Below are 25431 nucleotides of genomic sequence, written 5' to 3' on the forward strand. Positions count from 1 at the left end.
AAAAAAAAAAAAAAAAAAAGCTCGTGTGAACTCCATCATGTGGGTTCACATAAGTCAGTGCTGGAAAGATGTGTGTACAGGCATGTATGTACACAAGTGGATGTCGAACTCCAGCTCTTGATAACCCCAATATCGGAGCATACACAATCATGGCATGAAGTTGATCCTGATCACTTAATACTTGTCTGGTATGCAGAAATAAATTAAATAAACTTTAAAAAGACATTACATCTTTTCACATCTTTTTTTCAAGAAGAGAATTAAATCCATTCATGACACTGCATCGTGCAAGAGAAAAACTTCACCTGTTCTGGGCTCATGTAAAGTTTGGTCCCAACTTGTCCCGTGTGTCTGGCATAAGCTGGCATTGGAGTAAGAACAGATTCTTCCTCCTCATCTTGGTCCATAGCAGTTACCAGACCAAAGTCCCCAACCTTTACTATGTCATCCACTGTGAAAAATATATTGGAAGGCTGGAAAACCAATCAGATGAGAGATAAAAAGAATTACAAACATGAAACAAAAGCCTTTACCTCTCTATCTACAGGTTTCAGAGTAACAGCCGTGTTAGTCTGTATTCGCAGAAAGAAAAGGAGAACTTGTGGCACCTTAGAGACTAACCAATTTATTTGAGCATAAGCTTTCGTGAGCTACAGCTCACTTCATCGGATGCATACTGTGGAAAGTGTAGAAGATCTTTTTATACACACAAAGCATGAAAAAATACCTCCTCCCACCCCGCTCTCCTGCTGGTAATATAAGCTATTACCAGCAGGAGAGTGGGGTGGGAGGAGGTATTTTTTCATGCTTTGTATGTAAATAATAAGATCTTCTACACTTTCCACAGTATGCATCCGATGAAGTGAGCTGTAGCTCACGAAAGCTTATGCTCAAATAAATTGGTTAGTCTCTAAGGTGCCACAAGTTCTCCTTTTCTCTCTATCTACAGCAATTCATTCAGGCAGACTATATTAAAGGTGAACTGCAAAATATAGATTTACTTAACTGAGAATCCCAGTTACTCTGGCAAAGAGCATTCAACATTAACTGAAGTCTCACTTTCTTTAAAACCCTTTAACTGACAGTGGTTTGCTACTGTCTCCCTGTAGAGGGTTGAACACACTTTACAAATATCTATTGTCAACATCTCTGAGGGAAACACTCCTGGAGTAAGAGTGGGGGCAACTAAAGGTGCATCTACATGGCACACTTCTTTCAGCAGCATGTAGTATGCCTATATAGGATGCCCCCAGCAGGGGTGTAAATAGCAGTGTAGACCGTGAAGCACTGCTTAGACGAGTAAAGACATGCCTGAAGTCTGTGGGTATGTACCTGGGTATATATCAAATACGGTTTCTACTTGCCCAAGCAGTGTCTTCCTGTCTATATTGCTCTTTTTAGCAGTGCAGTCTCCTGCTGCCTCCCTGCTGCTGGAGCCTTTCCCCGCCACAGGGAAATACTCTGGAAGTGGAGAAAAGGCTCTGGCAGGAGGAAGGCAGCAGGGAACTGCCAGACTTTCCCTGCTGCCTCCTCCCTGCCAGAGCCTTTCACTGACATGTAGCTACATGCCACAGTGTGGACACAGCCTGCTTTTCACAGCAGCATGTAGCTTGACATACCCTAAACACTGTCTACATTGGTATGCAGTGGAGACATAGCCTGAGTCACAGAGAGGTTCCTGATTCCCCTTTGATCACCTGGCTGGGTTGGGAATTAAGTCACAAATCAGTGGCTGGGTCAGGAATGGACATCTGTAGTGCTGACTCCCAGTCCCCTGATCTGACCTGTAGACCACACTCCCTTCTGAGTAGTTTTGACCCAAACTGCAACAACACTCTTAATTACAACATTACAAACATAATGGAAAGTTGAGAATTAAGTCCTGCTTTCCTACAGATATTATGCTGATTTAACTGCTGGAAAGCCAGACAAGTATATCCACAATGGAACAAAAAGATAATTCCTGATTTAAAATCTAATATTTTTATGGTTTATGAATGTAGTAGTGAACTAGTCTCAGCTTTGCCTCAGCCCCAGCTTACTAACTGCCAGAAAACACAAATCACTAGCAATAGCTACTTCTGAATTATATAGAAATGGAATGATCTCACAAAGAGCGGCTCAGGAATGCCTTATAGCTTCTGACCCATAACGACGTTTATGGTGTGTGTCTATACACACAATGCTGCACACAGAGAAGATCATCTATATAACAGTGGTTATTTCTAAATAATGTGCTGCGAGTCTCTATTCTGTTTGGTCAGTGCCCTCAGAACTTCCTACTGACATGCCCACAACACACACGGCTGCCTACCCTCCCACTACTCCAGATATTAAACACATGAAAGGAGTTATTTTAGTGGAGAAAGGGTGGACTTTAAGAAGGGGCCAGAAGAAGCAGGGATGGATGAGACATTAGGAATGGGGCTAGGTGAAGAGATGGCTAGAGGGAGTTGAGGAAGTCTACTCCCCTCAGAATTCATCACCAGATTACAGGGAAGTGCACGGCTGAGAGGACACAGGACACGTTGATTGTCCGTTAACTGTGGAGCAGGGAACAAAACTTCCTTGGCAGAGCTGGCGCTGTGGAATGCTTTTCCACAAGAGTAAACAATGGTTACAAACCTGACCACCATCATCTCCAAAGCACACCTCACTACCTTGGCTCTTCCACCATTGCCACCTGCCCATGGTGTGGGGTAGCGGGATGAGTGAGCAAAAAAAAGTCTGTTGACTTGTGTGTCAAAAGCGTAGACAGCTCTGAGATGAACATGGTATAAATCTACAGACAGGGAGTGCCTTGTTAATTCAGTAATAATCACTCCCGGAGCTGGTGAACTCAGCTTCAGGGTTTGTTTCCTACAATAATTTCCTAAAACGAATACCTGGGCCTTGAGAGTTTTAGTGCAGGATAATTACCACCTTGTAAATGCAGAACATCCTCAAGTTATCTATAAAGGTATTTATATGGCCCTCATCACCAGTGTATGAACACCTCCCAACTAAAATGAATAAAAACTCTCCCTTCCCCAACCTTCTCTTCCTGTAGGTGAGTTACCAAAATACGTATTTCAGACTGTAGTATGGAACTAGTCTTCTGGGCACAGATTCCTCCACTAGTGATTTAGATACCATAGCCTCAGGTTGTCTCCAGTTTACTGACATGCAGGAAGTTGAAGACAAGATTACACTTCCTCCTCCAAGACAATGAAAAGGAAGGAAGTGTTATGGATAGGGAGAGGGAGGGATTCTCAGAAGAAGGGGAATTGGTCCCTTAAGAACAGATTTTTTTTTCCCCCCCATCCTCTCTCCCTTTACCTAGCCTAGCCTATAGCTTCAAGCAATCAAGGAGATCTGGAACTTTCAAACATTGCAAATGGCAGCAAAAACAAGCCAATGAGTAAACAAGGAAGAATGGCTTCCTGAGAGGAAAAGATCAAGCAATATACTCTCTGATGTAAGGTAACAGCTCAAAGGGAAACTTTAGAGGGATGTGGCAATCACTCAGACTCTCAGAAAACTTTTCTAGAACATTCTTTGAACAAGATAAAGAAGTTCTCAGTAGTATGATTTTTTCATGTCAGCAATGGACCAAACTGCATTTCTGGAAAACTGCTGCCTGGTTAGGGAACTCTGCCTGCAAGGTTTCCCATCCAGTGAGACCTTTCGTCTTGTGGTGTCATTCTGGCATTATAATGAAAACGACAGTTTTATGTTCACGTGGCTCATTCCCTTCCAATGAAATCGAAGTGTGACATCTCTCACTGGTTGAGGGAATAGCATAAATTCCTTTTAACTGGAAATGAGGCCAGCTCTGATCAGTGTGAGCCTTAAATACCTGTATTTATAATGAACAATCCTGGAACTACACAGTTAACGAAGTGTGGTTACTTACTAAAATGGTACAAACAACCTCTTATTATATTGGACAAACCACAGAATTCGGTAACGATTTGTTCCAGTAAGTTTCAAGAACCACAGAAAAAAAAAGTGAATAAACTAACTTGTTGATTCTACCAAGAAAACTCATAAGCTTCCCTCGTAAAACAGCATCCCAATATCGTAGCTGCAAGATACAGATTTTAGACACTTTTTTGGGACACTGAATAAAGAACGTTGTTAATTCAAGGGAATACCCCGAATGCTGCTTATACTAAGCAAGAATTGAGAAATGGGAGAGATTTAGAATATCTTATCCACCTCCTTGCCAGTGTCTATAAAACTTTTAGGAGGCCCCCGCAAGATTCTAACTCACAACTGCTGGTTTAGAAGAGCAGAGCTCTAACTCAAGATCTACAGGAAAGACAGTTACCTGTTCTGTAACTGGTGTTCTTTGAGATGTGTTGCTCATGTCCATTCAATGACCAGCCCTCCTTCCCCACTGTCGGAGTTTCCGGCAAGAAGGAACCGAGGGTGGGGGGAGCTGGCAGTGCCCCTTATACCGTGTCATACGCGTGCCACTCCAGAGGGCACCAGAGCCAATCCCCTATGGATACCTCTGAGGGAAAAACTTCCGGCACCAATGCATGTGGCAAGCACACACACTTACAATGGAATGGACATGAGCAAGCACTCAAAGAAGAACCTCAGTACCCTTGTATTGGAGAACCAGTTTAAGCCACTGAGCCCAATGAAAGGCTCTAAGAAAGCTATAAGATACCTATAGTAGTATTATTACTATTGTGTTTTAATAACTCCTCTCCCCCCCCCCCCCATGTGCGGCAAGGTACCAATATGTTTACAATTAAAGTATCTGAAAATTATCCTTCTGTTCCGTTTCTCAGGGATTAAAATTTCTGATTCTTGGTTCAAAAATCAATAGTAAAAGAAGTTTGCTGGTCCCAAAAATATTTGGACTGGTTCCAAGTGTTTCTAACTCTGGCATATTTTTGCTGTTGTAACTGATTTTGAACTCTGTAAATGTTGGTAGTTGCACAAACCTTAAAATTCTTTGTACCTGTGATGGCTGCCTTCCCCAGCACAGCCTGACTGTGTGTTGCAGTCAATGTCAAACAGTTACTGTTTCCATGTTTGAGGAGCTATAACATTTCACATAAGTGGGGAAAAAAATGTGGACTTTATTTTGTCCTTCCAAGTTCAATATTTACTCCAATTAATTGGGCAATGACAGCTCCTCAACCAAACAGGAACTACCTCTGATGTCAGCAACAGCATGGAACTCAGGTTTTCAGAATTCATCGGGAGAAGCAGCAACAGTGAAGTACAAATAGAATCTAAGTTTCGAGATTCATCAGTAACTAGTGATGGTGTACAACAGTGATTCTAACGCTAGAAGTTCTAGAGCCAGCAGCCACTAAAGTCAGGTCAGAATTTAAGTGAAGGGGGAAAAGGTACAATGACAATCAGAATGATGCTATTTTAATTTAAGACCCCAATATCTCAAACCATCAGAACTAGAAACAAACACTGCAACAGCTTCCCCATGGTGAACAGCATTCACGTCTAGCCCTGATGTTTTAATAGATATCAGACATTAAAAAGACATTACAACCCTCAGACCAGTTGTACTGGGGTTTTGGCATTGGTCCAAGAATTCAACTGCGAGTAGTTTAATTTTCAATTCTGGAGTTACAGCACTTTTTACCTTCTATAACCAGAGTTCCTAGCAAAGGGAAGAAGAGAGATACCAGTATTAGCTGGTTAACTTTGAATTGTAGAACTGATTTCAAAATGGAAACTAACTATGCCCTCTAGCTCAACAACCACCTAAGGTGCACGCTACCATAAAGTAACTCCACTGGAAACAGAGTGAACTAAAGGATGTCATAATGAATGCAGCTTAACTGTGCCTGGTAGGAATAATCCTATAGTTGGGAAATCTTCATAGCCATAATTAATGGTAATATTTACCGCACCTGGACAAGTGTATTTCCAAAGCACTGTACAAACATTAACTAACTCTCATAACACCCTGTTGAGGTAGGAGATACTATCTACTACCTCAATGGGGGAAAAAAAACACAGGGCTTGGCTTTACTGAAGCCTTAGTTTGAGGTATAACTCACGCGCTACCCCTAACTCTATCCCACACACACACAAAAACTCAAGCTAGATTAAAGTGGTGCTTTAAACTTGAGCTAATTGGCCCATCTGTGGGTGTGGGTTGAAGCTCAAGAGGTGCTGAAGCTCAAGCTAATAATGCAATGGGGACTCAGCTACTCCATGCTGTTAATACACTCTGTGCTACCCACGCATTGTTTTGCAGTGTGACTGTTCTCACTTGGGCCAGGTTAAGTCAAGAGGAGGTAACTGGAAGGCACATAACTTGCGCTAACACTGCAGCAAAGACAAGGCCACAGAAGGGGAGAGAGAAAGGACACCTGCCCAAGGACACACAGTGAGTTAGAGACAACTAGGTTTACAATTCAGGAGCTCCAGGCTTCTAGTGATGCACACTGTTCACTAGATCATGCTGGATAGTCAAAGGCACAAGATCTGGATAGTGTTCCTTTATCAATACAAACCTTGAGGTCTCTATGCATTAGTCCTTTACCATGAAGAAATTGAACTGCCTCAGCTATCTGCAGGAATATCTGCAGACACTCTGCTCTTTCCCTCTCCTCTATTGTGCATCTTCTGTTCATCCAGTCTTTGAGGTTTTCCTTCCTGCACAGCTGCATCTGGATATAGAGGTATACTTTTGGCGAGGTGGGTTTGACTTTTTCTGCAGTATTTTTAGAAAGGTCCAGACTTAAACTTGTTGGTCTTGGTGGAGAAACAGACAGAGAGCTTCCTGAAGGAGATTTCCTATTCTCAAATCCTTTTGCACTTGTTGCTTTTTCCTCACAATGGCAGTAGTCATGTGAAGCATCACTTCTGTTACCTTCCTTACTGGAAGTGTTATCGCAGCCAGAATCCTCAAATACAATGGAGGAAGAGGTCCTCTCCCTCAGCCGTACACCAGGCACAGCTGGAGGACAAAGTTCAAAGGAGTGGCCTGGATCAGTCTCATCAACAGTACTGTCCTCTATATCACAGTCTGTAAGGACACTGTCCTGCAGGTTTAACATCAGATCTGCTGACTGGTTCAAGTCCCGGTTGTCAGTGGCAGAGAACTCCACTGGAGAAAGTTGGCTCTCTGATGAATCGGACTGGCCACAAGCTATCCCCACAGAGAAAGACTTAACGTTCTGTGGTGATGTAGCAATAACTTCAATGTGCTCCTTTGTAGGGAATGGCTCTGTTCTAATTTTGAATGATGGAACTTCCATCGGACTGGGAGAACTGAGTGGCCAGTCAGTACTAAAAAAAGGAAAGTCAGATTAATACTACAGAATTGGGTTTAATCCTAAATGCATTGTCTGCAGATAATACGGATCATTTAAGGGGATCTAGTAAGATCCCTATTAGCTTTACTAGTGGAAAGTAAAGCATGTCATAGTAATAAATTAGAAAACACAAGCAGAGTTATTAACAATCAGGATCCTTCATTATTTATATTTCTTACTGACAGCATTGTTTTTCCCTCTATACTCGTAATACACTATGAAGACCCTATCAATCAAAAATCCTGAAACTCACTAAATGAAAATACAGAGGTCATATAATGGACCAGAAAAGTTTAGCAGGCAGTGTTCATTGTGCGAAATTATTCTTTTATTGTAGCACAGAAGGGGTTAAACTAGTAGAATACCCCTTGAAATGGTGATTAAAAGATGCTTTTGTATGCAGTTTGGAAACTGAAGCCATGGTTGTAAAATTTAAAATTACATTGTAGCAAAAGAAGAAACTTCTAATCACAAAAAGGCCCAAGTGCAAAAGTCAAGCAAAGTGCTTTAGGATCTCCCATAGGCAGAAATCAGAATTTGATTAAAAGGATAGAGTACACAGACTAAGAAAAACATTTTAAACGAGACGTAACATATTTGTACATTGCTAATTAAGTCCATCAACTTTAGTTTAAAAGTTTATAACCTTGTCTATACTGGCTGGTCTCTGTATATTTCTTGAATAGATCATCAGCCTTCCCATCCCATCACTAAACACAGTATTGCTTTCAAAAGATTCAGAAATGGTATATTACCTTTCGTCTTTTATCCACAGTTCATCCATTTTTTCCTGCCATCTCTCAGGTGGTGCTTCCAGCCATGCATTGAAATATCGAACAATACCTGGGTGCTCAAGTTTAGCTAATGCTTTAACTTCACGCATCACCTTTTCACGAGCCAATTCCCTAGGATTAAACAAAAAATATCACATAAAGCAATAGTCTTACTCAGGCATTTCTGAAGAGGATTTAAGCACTGAAATTTAACCAAAGCTAGACTAGTATGAGTTGGTCTATTGGTATTATTCTGCACAGATCTGAGGAAGATCCATCTTAAATTCCTCAGCCTCTCTCCCTGCAGTTAAGAGTGCTACAGATACCGCAAGTTCAGTAGTTATGAGCACACCCACTCAGAGATCTCTTTTTCAACTAAGGAGGAGCAACATAAAAGGAGACTTTTCATCTCATTCTAGTCTCAGTCATTCTCTAGAGGTGGGGAAAGGGTTAGAAGGAATATGCCTCAGGTATGCAGAGGACTCTTAGATACACAAAAGCAAAAACTAAACAAAGGAAATTAAGGTTTTGCAGGATAAAATTAAATTCATTTTATGTCAAACTACTCCAGCACCAAGGACTTTAAACTGTAACATATAGAAGTGTTTGTGTTTAGAGTCATTGCCCCACTTAACTCCCACAGGAACAGCAGAAAAATACAACCTTTAATTACAGTAAAGAATCTAGAAAATTAGTTATGATGCATAATTCTTTAAGTAGCATTTATAGAGCATCATTCACGGAAAGAGCTTTACACGAGAGTAAAGTTGATCCAGGTTTTACCGATGGGGAAAACACAGCAAATAGGGAATAGAACTCAGGCCTATGATTCCCTGACCAGTGTTCTAGTTACTGGGCCAAGTGCAAAATCTCTTTAGAAGACTAACTAACTAAAGTCAAATCACAATTGTTTCATTCAACGGCGAGCTGTAGGACAGGGTAAAATTCAGATACAGTACTTGCACAATTTTCTGAACAAAACCTTAAGTGAGTTATTTTCACTCGTAGGTTAATATATTTATGAAGAAAACAGATTTAATTGCTTAGCCCTCTCTCCCTTCCAGCAGGGCTGCTTCTGTTCTAGGCCTGGTATAGATTACAATGTTAGGCTGATGTAAATTGACTTATTTGAGCATGCATCTTACTTTCAGATTGGTCTCCTACCAATGTAAGTGACCTGTTACAGTAGATGCAGTAATACCACTTCCTCGAATGGCATGGAGCCATGGCCAACCTGCCTAGGTCAACACAGTGCAAGTGTAGACACTGCGTGACCTGTGTTGAGCCTAACAGTTCTCCAGTTGCTGTCCCATAATGCCCTGAAAGAGCAACTGCTAAGATCACAATGGTAAACGTGACTGCCCAGGGATCAGATACCAGAAGCCCCCTTTAAAACTCCCCACATATATTTGAAATGACTTTTCTGATAGCTCACTTTGGCAAGCACACTCTGAAGCTCTCCCTTGTTGTGTGCAACTGCCCAACCAACCATGCCAACTACACACACTAGACGTGCTCCTGACTGGAGTAACAGGATGTACTGGATCTCCTGAGCCTGTGGGGAGAAGAGGCTGTATCTACCAAAAGCTTCCACAGGGGATGCAGCCAAAGGCTTAAACAGGGATCAGCAGCAGTGCTGCAGGAAAGCAAAGGACCGTGCCAGGCATCCTACAAAGCCAGGGAGTACAACGATCAATGTGTGTTGAGCTGCAGACCTGCCATTTTTACACTGAGCTGCATGCCATACTCGTCACAATCCTCATCTTGCAGACCACCACGGATACCTCAGAGGAACCCGAGACAGATACCCTGGCCATGAACAGTAAGGAGGAAGGCGGCGGGGGAGGGGAGAGACTGGGCAGGGGGCTCCAGCTATGCCACGAGCCAGGACCTATTTGAGACTCCACCACAGTCTAGCCAGTCCCATCAGGCGAGTGCAGATGAGCATGACAACGGGGAAGAGAACACAGGTAAATATGTGCATGCGTTTTTCCTTATAACGTTTAAAGATAGTACCTGGCCCTTCCCCAAGTTAAGACACAGACATTGACTTGTCATTGGTTTTACTCGTATGAGAAGAGGTAGAGGTACAACAAAGAGTTGGAGTTGGCACCCGCTTTTCATTCCCCCGTTGGGTTAGGCAGGGGTGGGGAGGCCAGGCAGAGCACTGTTTATGTACACAGGGATGTCTCTAATTCATAGGTTCAGGAAAACACCCATATTTATAAACGTACAGAAAGCACTATGTAATTCTTAGCAGCACCCAAAGGCCCCAGCAGAGAATACAACTGTGTCTGACCATTAAAGTGCTCTTTCAAAGCCTCCCTCAAGTGCACAGTTCCAGTCGGGTTCTTTTAGTGGCCTTTCGTCTGGCTGCTCAAAGTCAGTGCACAGATACTCCATCTCAACCCTCCATCTTGGAAACAGTTTTCCGCCCTTTTCCTCACAAATATTATGCAGGACACAGCAGGCAGATATAAAATCATAACCAGTGGAATATTTTTCTCACTGAGACCCAAATTAGCAAGTAAACACTGCCAGCGTCTCTTCCATCTACCAAAAAGCATACTGAGTGATTCTATACCTGCTGAGCCAGTAGTTAAATCTTTCCTTGGTGCTGGTGAGCTGGCCAGCGTACGGCTTCTCGAGCCGGGTGAGCAAGGTGTTGGTTGAGTCCCCCAGGATCACTACTGGCACTTCAAAATCTCCAAAGGTCTTAAAGATGCGAGCCTCAAGCACCCACCCCAGCCAGCCCACACTGATATTGGTGAAGCATCCCTTGTGATCCACCAACAGAAAACCACAGAACCACCACAGAAAAGCAACCCTTTGTGTTGATGTACACTGGGGGAAGGTGGGCTGGTGCCCAACTAGGGACATATGTGCTATCGCCCCACCACAGTTTGGGAACCCCACTGCTGCAAATTCATACACATTGCTCAGAGTCACAGTGATGCGCAGTAGGAGACGATTAATGACCCTGCACACTTGCATAACAACCCCACTCATTGTGAGTTTTCCCAACTCCAAGATGGTAGCACTGACTGGTAGCAATCCAGTATTGCAAGTGTTCAGAGTGTGATTGCCACCTGCTTCTCCATGGTCAATGCAGCTCTCATTCTGGTGTCCGTGTTCTCAAGGGTGGAGGCCTGCTCAGCACACAGATCCAGGAATGTGGCCTTTTGCATCCAAAAGTTTTGCAGCCACTGCTCATTGTGCTAACCCTGGATTTTGATGCAAACCCTTAAGTCTGTGCTTGTTTCTCAGGCCCAGAAGTGGAACTTCAATGTCTGCAGCTGCTCCATGAACTCCATCAACAACCTTGAATTGTTTTTCACTATTTCCCTTGGCAAATCATCCTTGAAGAAATCTTCACATCCCCCATTGTTGCAAAACTTCCTGAGGATGTGCAAATACAGGAGAATTGTGTCTACTGTATTTGAAAGTTTCAAGAGAATAATACAGAGCTCTGCAGGCTTCAGGCTTCTGTCAGAGATTACAGACCCCAAACAGTGCTGCAGGGGTTCATGGAATATTTTTTTTTAAAAGGCATGAAAATTATGATAAGGATGACATTATGGGATGCAGAAAGCTGCATGCTGAGAACTTGATTGTTTCCTCCAGAGATCCCTGGGTGAATCATTACTATCTCACAAAATAGTGCAAAAATGTCTCAAAAGGCATTGCGCCAGATGGCGGAGCACGGCACATAGGAATACCTACCCGTGATGCATAGCACGTTACATCGACACAAGCACTCCTGGTGAGCATGAGCAGCACCGCTGCAAGCAGCCAAGTATGCATGCGCCCGAGTGACATACAAACTTTGGCAGCTGTACACCAACATAAGTTGCATCGACCACAGTTTGTAGTGTAGACATAAGCCCTAATTCGAGATTTCCAGAAGCAGAGTCTCTCATCTCACACTAAAAGGAAGTGCTGCAAGCTCTGTGTAAGGCAATTCAGAAGCTTGGCTCGACCACCTAAGGCTGAAAGAAAGGCAAGGGTTGTGGAACTAGAAAATGGAAAGGTTGGATAGAACAAAGTGGGAGAGTGAGGGAAGAAAAGAGAAGGAAAAGGTGAAGCAAAAGAGGTAGGAGTGGAGGGGGAAAAGCAAATTAATAGTGCTGCAAATAATAAGAGGTCCAGTTTCCATTCCTCATGGAACCTAAGAGAATTCCTACTCAGCACTGGCATCTTTTTGAGCATCCCATTGCAAAATGATGCCCTGTCAGCACTTCACACAAGCTGTTTAAAGGGGCCACCACTCTGCTGTGGTTAAGTTTGTCAACCATCTGACACCAGGAAAACCTCAAAATTATTAAAAAAAAAAAAAAGTGCATCACTCATCCTAACCTACTGATGCTAGGGTATCAGTTCAACAGCAAATAATTAACTGCAAGATTGTACCCCATAACAAGTTGTCTTTTCTAAATATAAATAAGCTCATTCATTACCTATTAGGTAGACGGATCCTTTTGATAGCATAGTTGCAGTCATCTACTTTGTTTCTGGCTTCGAAAACAACTCCAAATCCTCCTCGACCCATGCACTGAATTGGTTCAAAATCTGTTAAATACCTGGACAAAAAATTTTACTAATTATTAACATTTTGAATGCCAATTATTTCTGTCTAAACTACGACCTGCTGTGGGCCCTTTGGAAGTCATTTCACCTCTCTGTTTCTCTATTCCCCGTCACATTTCACCTTATCTATTTAGATTGTAAATACTTTAGGGATAGGGGACTGTTTTATTATGTGCTTGTACAGTGACTAGCACAATCCCAATCTCAGCTGCAGCCTGTAGGTGAGACTGTAATAGAAATTATACAAACTTTACACAATAAGGCATGTATGCTTACCATAAAGATTATGGACATTTAAAGGTGTGTCTTTACAGTAAAAAAAAAGAATAAATAAAACAACAAAGTGTTCTTAATCCATGTTCGCTAACCCAGGTTACACCACCAGTGAAGACACGTAAACTCATCTTTTAACCTGGGGTAGCAGCTCAAATTCAATTCTAAGATCTCCTATAACAAGGGTGGGCAAACTTTTTGGCCCGAGGGCCACATCTGGGTATGGAAGTTGTATGGCAGGCCATGAATGCTCACGAAATAGGGGGTTGGAGTGCATGAGGGGGTGAGGGCTTCGGCTGGGGGTGTGGGTTCTGGGCTGGGGATGAGGGGTTGGGGGTGCAGGAGAGTGCTTCGGGCTGGGACCAAGGGGTTCGGAGGGCAGGAGGGGGATCAGGGCTTGGGCAGGGGGTTGGGACACAGGAGGGGGTTAGGGGTGCAGGCTCTGGTTGGCGCTTACCTCAAGCGGCTCCCAGAAGCGGCATGTCCTCCCTCCAGTTCCTATGAGGAGGTGTGGACAGGCGGCTCTGCGCGCTGCCCTGTCCACAGCCGCTGCCCCTGCAGCGCCCACTGGCTGTGGTTGCCGGCCAATGGGAGCTGCAGGGACAGTGTGTGGAGCCCCCTGGCTGCCCCTATGCGTAGGAGGTGGAGTGGGGACATGTTGCTGCTTCTGGGAGCTGCGTGAAGCCCCGGCATGCGCAAAGCGGGGCAAGCCCTAGACCCCGCTCACCGGCTGGAGCTCAAGGGCTGGATTAAAATGTCTGAAGGGCCGGATGCGGCCCCCAGGCTGTAGTTTGCCCACCTCTGCCTTATAAAGCTTTAACCTGAGTTGCTAACCCAAATTAAAAGCCCCATTGCTGTCTTCACTGATATTTTAATCCAAGTTACCAACACTTTTTTAGTTTTGGAGTGAAGACTTACCCTTAGTTTAAGTTTTCATCCCAATAAACATAGCTTTACCACCCGGTCATATAACCAAGGTGGTATTTTTCATTTTTAACTCCTACAGAGTAGTCTTCTCAAGGGCAGCCCATTTCCTCAAAACCTCATTTGCTGCAGGTCCTCCTCAAACTATCCATTTATTATGCCATTTTTCCTAAATGCATCTCCTTTTAGATACAATCATTCCTTTTACTCACATCCCCCCCTTTCCTCCATTCCTCGTATTCTTTTAAACACTTCAATTCCTACCTTTACTACGTTATGACTGAACTGGAGGTATTCCAGTAATATAATCTCTTATTTCCCTTTCTCTGTATTTCTCCAATCTGCAGATGACATGAACCCATATGCATCCCCTTTCCAAACACCCCTCCTCATGTCAACAGCGGAATTGCTTATAGCATTAAATACTCTCTCCCCTTCTTCCACATGTGAAGTGTCATCTTCAGTTCTCCCCCAACTTTATTCACAAACACAGCAATAGAGAGGTAAACACTGAGGATCAAGGGTTATTTTATCACTCCACATGACAACAGATAACATTAGTTCAACAAACACATGCAACTGGTCATATGATCTCCCAAAGATTGTTTAGAGTGACCTTATCTGCAGTCTGACTGATAATGTAGAGATAAGGCCTTAGAGAAGTAGTTGTATTAGCCGTCAGTTTTCATGTGTAACAGAAAAATTAAAGTAGTTAAGAATCACTAGCCTGCTTTTCTAGATAGAACGAGTTCTCAAACTAAGACACTTTATGTATTTTGTTGAATTGAGGATACTTTGATCTCTCACCTTGAAACATATCCAGAGTACTTAATGTCATTCCAGCTGTTATCTTTAACCTCTCCACTAGCCGGCTCATATTTACTGTCAGTCGGACACTGTGTTTCAGATTCCTTCCGCTGCTGACAAGGATCATAGAAAACACAAAAAAATCCTTTACAACACTAAATAAAGTTTAAACTAGTTGATATTGTCAAATTAGGAGATGAAATCATTTCAATATAAAGATTTCCAAAGATTACCAAAATAGGTAAATCAATGTAGTTTACTTTCTGCAGCTGCTAAGTAAATCCCACATAGCAGCCAACAGCTTTCAAAATCAGTTCAAAATCAAAGCAGGTTTTCATTCCCACAATTTCTTTAATAATTTAAGATCTGTCAACTACTTATACTTGCACATGTAAGTCTGGAAACCAACAGAAAAAACCCTGAATAGGATTTTAACACTTTTTTAACTGATTTGATTAAGCAACAGGATTAAACAAGATACTTACTCTGTTGTGAGGATGGGGATGGAAGAGCTTGCGGACGATGTAAGTTGTTGCTACAATGCAAAATAAGATGGTGCCAACTATTTCTTTCCACCAATGCAAAAGCAGAACTGGATCCTTTTTGCGGATATTCTTGTAGTTCATATTGTCAACAAACCTAACAGTGATCTGGGTGCTGCGTTTGTTCCTCTCTCTTTTGTAGTATGGTAAATAGTAACCATTGTCTTTGTTTAAAAAATAAATAAATAAATAAATAAAATGTAAAGTTTGTTTATCCCAACTTATCAAGCAGTTCTATTTTGGACAAATGTATCTGTCCTTACAGATGTGAAATACTGCACCAGAAGTTGATCTTTCAAGAGATGTGGCTACTTACAAAAACCAGCACACTGTTTGCTTCCACATGGCTAAACATTAAGAGATTTTTGTAATACTGATCAAATTTAAGCTATCAGACTTCTATACAAGTTCAATTATCCAAGGTCAAATTCCACAGCAAGCAGGGTCTCTCCCGCAGAGTTAATAAACTCCGGAAGCATACATGCTTAAAGACTTCAGTATATGACGTTTTTCACATACAAAATTTTATACTCCAACATCAAACCTCCGAAGACATAACCAACATTTAGACAAGAGAGTTTTCTGGTTTACCTAGTAAATCAAGTTGCTATCATACTTAACATTTAAGAGTTATCTAATGCATTTATGACAGGTTTCAGAGTAGCAGCCGTGTTAGTCTGTATTCGCAAAAAGAAAAGGAGTACTTGTGGCACCTTAGAGACTAACAAATTGTTATTCTCTAAGGTGCCACAAATACTCCTTTTCTTTTTGCTGATGCATTTACTGAGCTTTACTGGTAAACACTGTCCCAAGTTCTGAACAGTGTGCTTCAAGTGGCAATAGTTACCAGTTAATGAACAAAAACCCCATCACTGTTACCACATACCATATGGATACTGCAGAACTGAAAGGGCTCCGTTACTGTACTCTTCATGCGAAAACTTGTCATTGCTGAGACATTTATCAAATTCATCAGACCCCACCAACACAGGAGTCCTGGATGGAGAATCTAGGCAGAGACAGGAAATTCTTTTTTAAAAGCTAGGAGTGTTATAACAACCCACTACACTCCCACCATTTCCTGACTAAACCTCATTCCATTACGATTCCCATTGTTCAGTAATGGGAAATATAAATACTGTAAAGAACTGACTGATTTTCATGCAAGCAAAATGTTAAGGATGAAATCAATCTTTAAAAAAGCCACCACTTCACACAAAAAACCCAACCAAACTCCCCCCCCAAACCCACCAGCAGCTCTTAAACAAGTCAAGTAAGTGCCATTCATGTCACTATAATCATTTATTTCTTTTCTGACAGGACCAGAACGCCTATTTGATTTACAGGCAGTGGAAGGTTTGATTATTAAAAGGAGTCTGTCAATCACTATGACAAATCAAAGGCAGTTCACCTTCAACACAAAGATTAAAAATTTTAAAGCACAGAACAGAATCAGTTTCCAAAGGAGAATACAATCTTCCACTTAGAGACATCAGACTAATTCTGCAGCTAATGGAAGTCACAAGAATTGTCTTGTCACATTCTGCTTTGAAAAAGACAATTAGCAAAACTCTGGATCGTCACTTACGAATTAAAGGTTTCCACTTGATTGTGGGCAGCGGGATAATTGCATTGTCGTTTCTGGATTCCAGAGCCTTTGGGTTGGTTGGGAACTTCTCAGAAATTCTGACTGACGACTGAAGGTAAAGCTGGCCTCTGTACATTCCTGAGTAATAAACCAGAGAGCCTATTTGACTTCAGATTTAGCTCTCCCCACCCCCCAGCACAAAGTTGCACAACTAGGAACACAGTTTCAAGACTCCTAGTGTTTCAAGAGAAAATGAAGGATTTAAGATGAACTTTTTACATACTACACAATTGACTCTTCTCTTCAGAATCAGAGAAGAATGTTTTAGCCATTTACTGCTCATTCCTTGCTCTCCACACCAAGAGAGGCTGGGAGTCATGCAGAGCCAATGACCAGAGTGCCACTGGGGATGAGGGTTCATTTTAAGTATACTCCTGGGAGAATTCTGCACCAAAAAATTAAAAATGCTGCAACATTTATTTGTCAAAATAACAGAATGTAATCATGCCAGTTTCAATTATTTTGGTAATTTATTTCAAAGTATCTGTCAGCAAGTTTGTCTGTAACAATACAGACCAAAAAAAGATTCTGGTAATTTTTTTTGACAAATAAATTCCTTACTAGGCATATTAGTACAGAACTGTGAGTACTTCAGTTAAATGACAATACAGAACTGTATTGCCTGCACCGTTCAGAAGCAGTGCAAAGGCTTGGGGGAGTCGGGGTAACAGAGGAGCTGAGGGAGAGGGAAGGAGCCTGGAGTGAACCTGGAGGGTTGTTAGGTGTGGGTGGGAGAAGCATGGAACAGTTTTTTTATTTTTGTATTTTTAGGGGGTGGGGGTAGACTATTAGGGAGTTCGGAAGCCTCCCCCACGCAGACCCTTGCTGACCCCAAGCCTCTCCCATTCAGTCAGGCACATCTGCCCCTCTCCCAGCACCCCACATCCCCATGGGTCTACGCAGCCTCCTTCCCCATCCTCATGTGTTCCTGCAGCCTTCCTCCTCGTCTCCCATGTGGCTTTGCACCCCCACTCTCATTCAGCACCGGGGTCAATGCTGTCACCCCACCAGCTCCTGAGCCCGCCCCCAGTCTGTCCCCCTCCCACCCCCATTAGCCATTCTGAACCCCAGTCTGTAACGCCCCAGCAGCCCTGTGTGCCCCACTCTGTCTGTCCTAACCTGGCTCTGCAGGCAGGGTGCTGTAATGAACTTCTACTCCTGGGGGAATTCAACACCAATGTGCATGCACAGAATCCCCCCCCCAAAAATACGTTCTGCTCCACAAGTGCTGCAGTCTGCCTTTTGCCCACCAGAGGCCGCTGTGACACCAGAACAGCCAACAGCATGAACACAGCCAGCTGTTCTGATGTTACAGTAGCATCTGGTGGGCAAAAGGTGGAACTGCAGCACTTCTTGGGCAGAATGTATTTTACGCAGAAAAATAAAATTCTTTGTGACACATGAATTCTGTGCCTGCGCAGTGGCGCAGAATTCCCCCGGGAGTATAAGTAGATGAAAAATTTCAGAGGGTCCCCACCCAAACTAAAAACAAATATCACACACTTAACCCTGAGAGAGGGTGCAATCAACACTGTATTGTCAGGAGCATAGGTGCTGACTTTTGTTTTTGCAGGTGGGTGCTTTTGAAGAGGTGTGTTTGGGGAGGGCACTCTGCCAGTTTTTTTTTGGGGGGGAGGCTATTTTCAGCATATTTATACACTTCTTTCATATTCTAGTTATTGAATGTGTTTCTATCATTGGTCTGCTTACTATTTTAATAATGATTCAATTGTTATGAACTACATAATTACATTCTCCTGAATTACAGTTGTGACAAAGTTCCTCCTCTACCTTGGTGGGTCTTGTGCTTATTGGCGGATTTGCTCACCTCGGAGATTCATGGCAGCCCTCAGTTTGGCCGTTTTTGTGAACCCACAGTCCAACCTCTCCTGTGTCTGACCAGGAGTTGGGAGGTTTGGGGGGGAACCCGGGCTCGCCCTCTACTCCGGGTTCCACCCCAGGGCCCTGTGGAATGAAGCTGCCTAGAGTGCCTCCTGGAACAGCTGAGCGACAGCTATAACTCCCTGGGCTACTTCCCCATGGCCTCCTCCTAACACCTTCTTTATCCTCACCATAGGACCTTCCTCCTGGTGTCTGATAATGCTTGTACTCCTCAGTCCTCCAACAGTCCGCGTTCTCACTCTCAGCTCCTAGTGCCTCTTGCTCCCAGCTCCTTACATGCACTAAAAACTGAAGTGAGCTCCTTTTTAAACCCAGGTGCCCTGATTAGCCTGCCTTAATTGATTCTAGCAGCTTCTTGATTGGCTGCAGGTGTTCTAATCAGCCTGTCTGTCTTCATTGTTTCCAGAAGGTTCCTGATTGTTCTGGAACCTTCCCTGTTACCTTACCCAGGGAAAAGGGACCTACTTAACCTGGGGCTAACATATCTGCCTTCTATCACTCTCCTGTAGTCATCTGGCTCGACCCTGTCACACAGTATATTAAAATCATTGCAGTCATCTAAAAGCTGTCTTCACTAATGTCCCAGTTTAAAAATGTTATGTCTCATTGTAGCTTTCTGAATGAAACTGTCAGCAATCTTATTTACATGTAGGTTCCCTGGTATTGTTTTGATGCACATTAAAGACAGCTACATTATTCAGTTGCATCTGTCCCATTGATGACTGGAGATAATTTTTAAGTCTTCTAAAGCTGGAGAATGAATTCAGGATAATATAGGCACAGTGAGAAGGATTCTTATGAATTTGCAGTTCTCTGGAAACACAGTGCTTCTAAAGTACTGTAAATGACTCCAGGATCTCTTTCTTGATGGGTAACAGCTAATTTAGGCACCATCATTTTTATGTATAGTTGGGATTATATTTTGCTAAGTGCATTACTTTACATTTCATCTGCCATTTTGTTGCCAAGTCACCCAGTTTTGTGAGACCACTTTGTAATTCTTTGCAGTCTGTTTGGGACTTAACTATCTTGAGTAATTTTTGTATCATTTGCAAACTTTGCCACCTCAGTGTTTATCCGTTTTTGCAGATCATTTGTTAATATGCTGAACAGCACTGGTCCCAGACCACTACAAGCCCCCCAGGGGACACCACTATTTACTTCTTTCCATTCTGAAAATGGACTATTTATTCCTACCTTTTGTTTCCTAACTTTTAACTGGAGTGCCTGGGAACGCTTTCAGGATCATCTAACAATCCTTAATTCAATTTAATTACAAGCCTTCTATCTTAATCACCCTGCCTCTGATTATAAACTAACTCCCTACCCCAGGGGGAGAAGTTATTCGCAGCACAGAAATCAGATTCCACACTCAAGCTCTGATTCCTGGGTGCTGAGCACCCTCTATTTTTTTTCCTGTGGGTGCTTAAGCCCCGGAGCACCCACGGAGTCGGAGCTTACGGTTGGGAGAAACATTTGTATCTACAGATGGGGAATCAGGCCATCATCACAACTAAGCATTATTTAATGTGGAACAGCATAGCGTCCATCACCGCAGCACCATTATTAACTCTAAAAGGTGCAGAAGAAGTGTGGGTGTCCCTTCCATTTCCTATTCCCAACCCAGAAGAACTTTGGCACAGCTACTCAAATGAAGAGCATAAGCAGCAATTGGTAGAATGATGAAAAGGACTCCTTACCCTAAATCAAGAGACAGTGCAAAATTCCAGACCCTGATAGTCCAAGAAGTTTGAGGAACTTTTTGGTATTTGTGAATCGAGCAGCTTGATGAAGGAACCAGAAATCCATACTAGCAAGTTTTAAGTAATAGAATATAGACTTTACAGTTTGTGCTGTTTTGAAGAGAAAGTGTTTGAAAATAGGTTTCTTCATATGCACGGTAACTAGCCGAGATGAATTTTAAAAATATGCCCTCTGTTCTCTTCATTCTAAAACACAGACTGCCCTTTAATTGTTCTGGGCTCTCTGAGTTACTAATCAACTACATATACTTTCCCTTTTAGAAATATTCATCATGCTATTCACTTTTTGTTCAAGTGCCAGCAACACAAGCTGACAAAGCCCTAGCAATAACACTAATAAGAACATTGCTGTTACCTGTTAAAATGGGGGGAGGGGTTGGGGGTGGGAAGAATGCAAAATCATAGTCCTCCTCAGATTTATATTTGTCTTTTTTGTAGATATTGCAAGATGACATGGTAGTTAAAATGCCATTGGCTTGTCTATGGAAATGCTCTCACTATAGACTACCATTAGAACAGTAATACTGGTGTTATCCCTGCTGAGAAAAGAGAAGGAAAATAAAAGGTCTAATATGAACAGCCTCAGGAGGCCACAGTGCATTTACCTAGAGTGAAGTCAGTGGTAAGAAATTTAATAGTGCTAAGGGGAAGGAAAGCTGATGGCACAATACTCAAGGCTGTTACAAACCATATCAAATAAATTCTGACCACTGGATGAGACTTAATTTACAGAAATTTCAGCTAAAATTTCATATATGGTAACTAAGTCTCAGTAGTCAGTGCAGAAAAAAATCTTAATGTGACTAAAACCAATGGTCTGAAAGAAGAGAAGTCTATATCAGGCAATAAAACTGTCTCCCATTAACTAAATCCCAGTTTAAAAAAGTTTTAGAACTCTATTAGTCCAAAAATACCAAGACTATACATAAGCCCACATTTCAGAGTCAAAATGAAAAATGGATTTTATAGGTGAATAGACTTAAATAAATTAATAATAAAAAACAACTACCCTGTTATAGTTGGTCAAAATATCAAATGAGTTATTCATGTGACCACTGGGGGCATACTGCAGCTTGTACTTAGAACAGGGTGAATACAGCAACTCCTTCAACCACAAGTTTTTCTCAAAGTTTTAACCACGTTTGATATGATTGTGTTCATGCCCTTTGGTGTTCAGTTTCCATGAATGTGCTAGCCAAAGGGATTACTGACAAGGATGTTGTGCTGAAGCTGCAGCAAGTTTTACACAAAAAGCACAGAATATTCACGGAATACACATTTCAGATTTGTAACAGTATTTTTGCCCTGGAAACCAGATTCATCCAGTCAGGGCAAAAAAGGTAGCATGGTAGCTTCTTGGAAAGGTCATAGGGCAGGGATTCAATTATCCAATCAAAATAAGGGGGCAGGTGACAAGAAAGGCAAAACAAGAATCAACAGCTGGAAGTTAAATGCAGAAAATTTGAACTTTGAAATAAGGCACACATTTACAACAGTGAGGGTAATGAACCACTGGAACAAACTACCAGTCTCCTGAAGTCTTCAGATCAAGACTGGATGCCTTTCTGGACAATATTCTTTAGTCAAACACAAGTTATTGGGCTCAGCACAGAAGTAACTGGGTGAAGTTATCTGGCCTGTATTATACAGTGGGTCAGACTTGATGATCTAATAGTCCGTTCTGGCCTTGAACTCTGAACCTATAACTTGAAACCACCTGGTTTACTGAGGTTTTTAGAAGGCTGAGAGAAAGATAATGCTCAACAGAAGGCATCGCAGTAGACATCTCACCTAAATAGACACTAGACTCTGTGGCTCCTCTGGCAGCTTCCACAAGATCCTCTTCATCTTCTAGGACCTCGCTGTTAGCGGTGTAACTTGTATCATCAAAAAGACTGATGGGAAAGACTTTCCCATCTCTAACCAGCCAAGCAGAAGCAATTGGAGTGCAAAACTGAAGAGTAAGGAAGGAAAGGGCAATTTAAAATAACTTCATAGATTTACCAGAGATTTGTTCTAAATAACTCTTCTGCTTGAAAATCCCTGGTTCAGTTCATAGCTGCTCAATAGCTCAAAATATAGAATTCCAGTACAAAATACTACAGGGAGATATACATTTTTTTCACCTCAGCAGATGTGCACTAAATCAAAATGCATGAGATTCTCCTGTAATGCGGCAGAACTTCAGTTTCCATAACATTTAATACTTTCACATTTCCAGTACCTGATATTCCCATTCCAGATGTCCTCCCTGCTTATTAAAAGCCATAACCTTCCAGTCAGCTACTGAGACCTTTATCACCATATCCTTCATCACAGCCTCCTGCTCCTCCACATCCGAAATGATTTTAGACTCTTCTTTGTTTATACTTGATTTAAAATTGCTCTCAATAAATCCCACGCTAGTTTCGATGTCTGGGACATAGCGCAGTTCAAAGTGACCAACACTAAAATTCCACCTTAAAGTTAAAAAGAAAAAAGGTTTCTAGAAAAGAGGTTTAAAAGGAAACCCCAGCCACCCATCTTAGAAATCTGTAAATGAAACCTGATATGACATTTCACTAGCATCTCTGCAGTAAATTCAGTAATCATCCACTGAACTAAACTGCACCTCTAGAGGGAGTGTTAACACACTTAATTGTGCTATTTCCAGAATGCAAGACACAAAACAAGTGTACGGTTTTTTCAACCAAAGATGACTTATTATGAGTTGATAAGTTGAAGTAATTAAAGAGACATCAAAGTCTGATGGGGGAGGGAGGGAGGAAGGGGAGGCAAGCATTAAGGACTATATCAGTCAGTTAAATAACAGTGTAGCTGTTTACCCAGGAAGACCTTATCAGATAAGAACAACAAATACATTAGAATTTAAGAAACGGTACTTTAAAATAAACTCTTTAGGCATGTAGCAGCTTTTTTTAAATATCAAGCAGTTTACAACTTGTGAAATTTTATGCTGGTTGTAGAGATGGAATTCTGGGGACAAAGAAAGCTACGACTGCAATTTATTGATAAGGACATCAGTATAACTAGAATTGCTCATCCCCCAATCTAACCTATCTAGAAATAAGGCTGATTTTTTTGTAGACAGACTATATCAGCAATGTGGGTCGGAATAGTTCTGTATCCTGGATGCCAGAGATCCATTAGCTTTATGGTACATATAAACAAAGGCAGAAATATTGAGACCTATTATCATGAACGGAAAGACTGTACAGAACAATGCTAGAACGGTCAAGACACTCATAGTTTGGATAATAGTTCACATTGAATGACAAAGGGGAGAAATATTTATTCAAAAGTAACAATAGGTTTGGGTGCCCAAAGATATATAGGACCATATTGTAAACTTACCAGGACCCACAGACTGCCAATTTAAAATGCGTATATTTATATATAAAATATGTTCAACTTTTATCTTTTTCTGCTGAAATTCATACAATAAAAGCTGCTATTATGGGCCAAAATCAAAGCTACCATATAAACAGTCCCTACAATGTTGCCAGGGAAAGAACTGCTTTTGATCTCTCACTTACACATAGAGGGACCTAGATGAATCAGATGTCACAATGACTCCGGGGAGCAATGAAAGAGGAAATGTGGCAGCTGCCTTACACTTTAGCACTAACCCTATCCTGGTCAATGCTAATCACAAAAAAGCCAGAAAATCCCAGCTTCCAAATCAGAGTTATGGGGCTGCAAAACTGCTCAGATTCAAAATGGGGTCTCTATTGCCAGAGCCTAGAACTGCTAACTGTCTGGGCATGCTGCAAAGTCCATTCCCCACTTTAGGCTTTTGAGGTAGAGTTGGACTTTGGGCGTAGAGGGGTTTTATTATCCTCAAATTAGTTGGTGGATATTTACTGTGACGACAGTATAAAGAACTGGTCAACTATATTTTGTACTGTGTATTTTAACTATATGGAATAGGTGCCTACAGAAGTTTTTTTTACGTTTAAATATAGAAAGTGTAGGTGAGGAGGGTGGACAGCCATTTTTGACTTGATTCTGATCAACGGGGAGGAATTGGTAAAGAATCTGAAGGTGTAAGTGACCAAGAAGTGATGGATTTCATGATTCTAAGGAAAGGAAGGAGAGAAAGTAGCAGAATAAGGACACTGGACTTAAAAAAAAAAGCAGACCTGAACAAAGAGAACTGGCATATAAGGTCCGATGGGAAGGAAACCTAAGGGAAAGAGTTCATGAGAGCTCACAGTTTCTGAAAGCAACAGTATCAGAGGCACAACTACAAACTATACTGAGGTGAAGGAAAGATAAGAACAATATTAAGAGGCCAAGATGGCTCCATCAGGAACTCTTTAATGACCTGAAAAATCAAAGAATCCTATAAAATGTGAAAATATGGACAAATTGCTCAGAGGTGTACAAGCACAAGTAAGTAGGGACAAAATCAGAAAGGCTAAGGCATAAAATGAGCTACATCTAGCAAGGGACATAAAAGGTAACAAGAGGGTCAATAAATATATTAGGAGCAAGAGAAAGATGGAGGAAAGTATAGGTTCTCTACTTAACTAGGAAGAAAAGCTAATGAATGATGACATCAAGAAAGCTAAGGTGTTTAATGCCTGTTGGCTTCATTCTTCACTAAAAACGTTAATTATGATCAGATGCTTAATGCAATATTAACAAAAAGGGAGAAGGAACACAAGCCAAAATAGGGAAAGAACAGGTTAAGAAATATTTAGATAAGTTAGATGTACTCAAGAAGGTGGGACCTGATGAAAGTCATTCTAGGGTTTTCAAACTGTGGGTCACGACGCAGTAATGTAAGGCACTAGGTCGTGGAAGCTCTGGTCAGCACCACCAACCGGGCCATTAAAAGTCCCGTTGGTGGTGCTGCCCGGCTACAGCAGGCTAGTCCCTATCTGTTCTGACATTTTGCTGCACCCTGGAAGCGGCCAG

At 41.9% G+C, this 25431-nt stretch overlaps 1 protein-coding gene across 1 annotated transcript in view; it reads right to left on the reverse strand.

Moving 5' to 3' along the window:
- Window positions 1–25431, reverse strand: part of EIF2AK3 (eukaryotic translation initiation factor 2 alpha kinase 3) — a 72597-nt gene that overhangs the window by 6041 nt on the left and 41125 nt on the right. The window contains exons 5-14 of the mRNA XM_074951897.1: window positions 22733–22967; window positions 22300–22462; window positions 16784–16921; window positions 16082–16204; window positions 15139–15359; window positions 14654–14766; window positions 12520–12642; window positions 8045–8194; window positions 6486–7263; window positions 306–473 (exon numbers count right to left, since the gene is read on the reverse strand). Of these exons, the coding sequence (XP_074807998.1) occupies window positions 306–473; window positions 6486–7263; window positions 8045–8194; window positions 12520–12642; window positions 14654–14766; window positions 15139–15359; window positions 16082–16204; window positions 16784–16921; window positions 22300–22462; window positions 22733–22967 (2212 nt within the window). The remainder of the gene's footprint in view (window positions 1–305; window positions 474–6485; window positions 7264–8044; window positions 8195–12519; window positions 12643–14653; window positions 14767–15138; window positions 15360–16081; window positions 16205–16783; window positions 16922–22299; window positions 22463–22732; window positions 22968–25431) is intronic.

Source organism: Natator depressus, chromosome 4 (genome assembly GCF_965152275.1).
Source record: "Natator depressus isolate rNatDep1 chromosome 4, rNatDep2.hap1, whole genome shotgun sequence".
In the NCBI taxonomy this organism is placed as follows: domain Eukaryota; kingdom Metazoa; phylum Chordata; order Testudines; family Cheloniidae; genus Natator; species Natator depressus.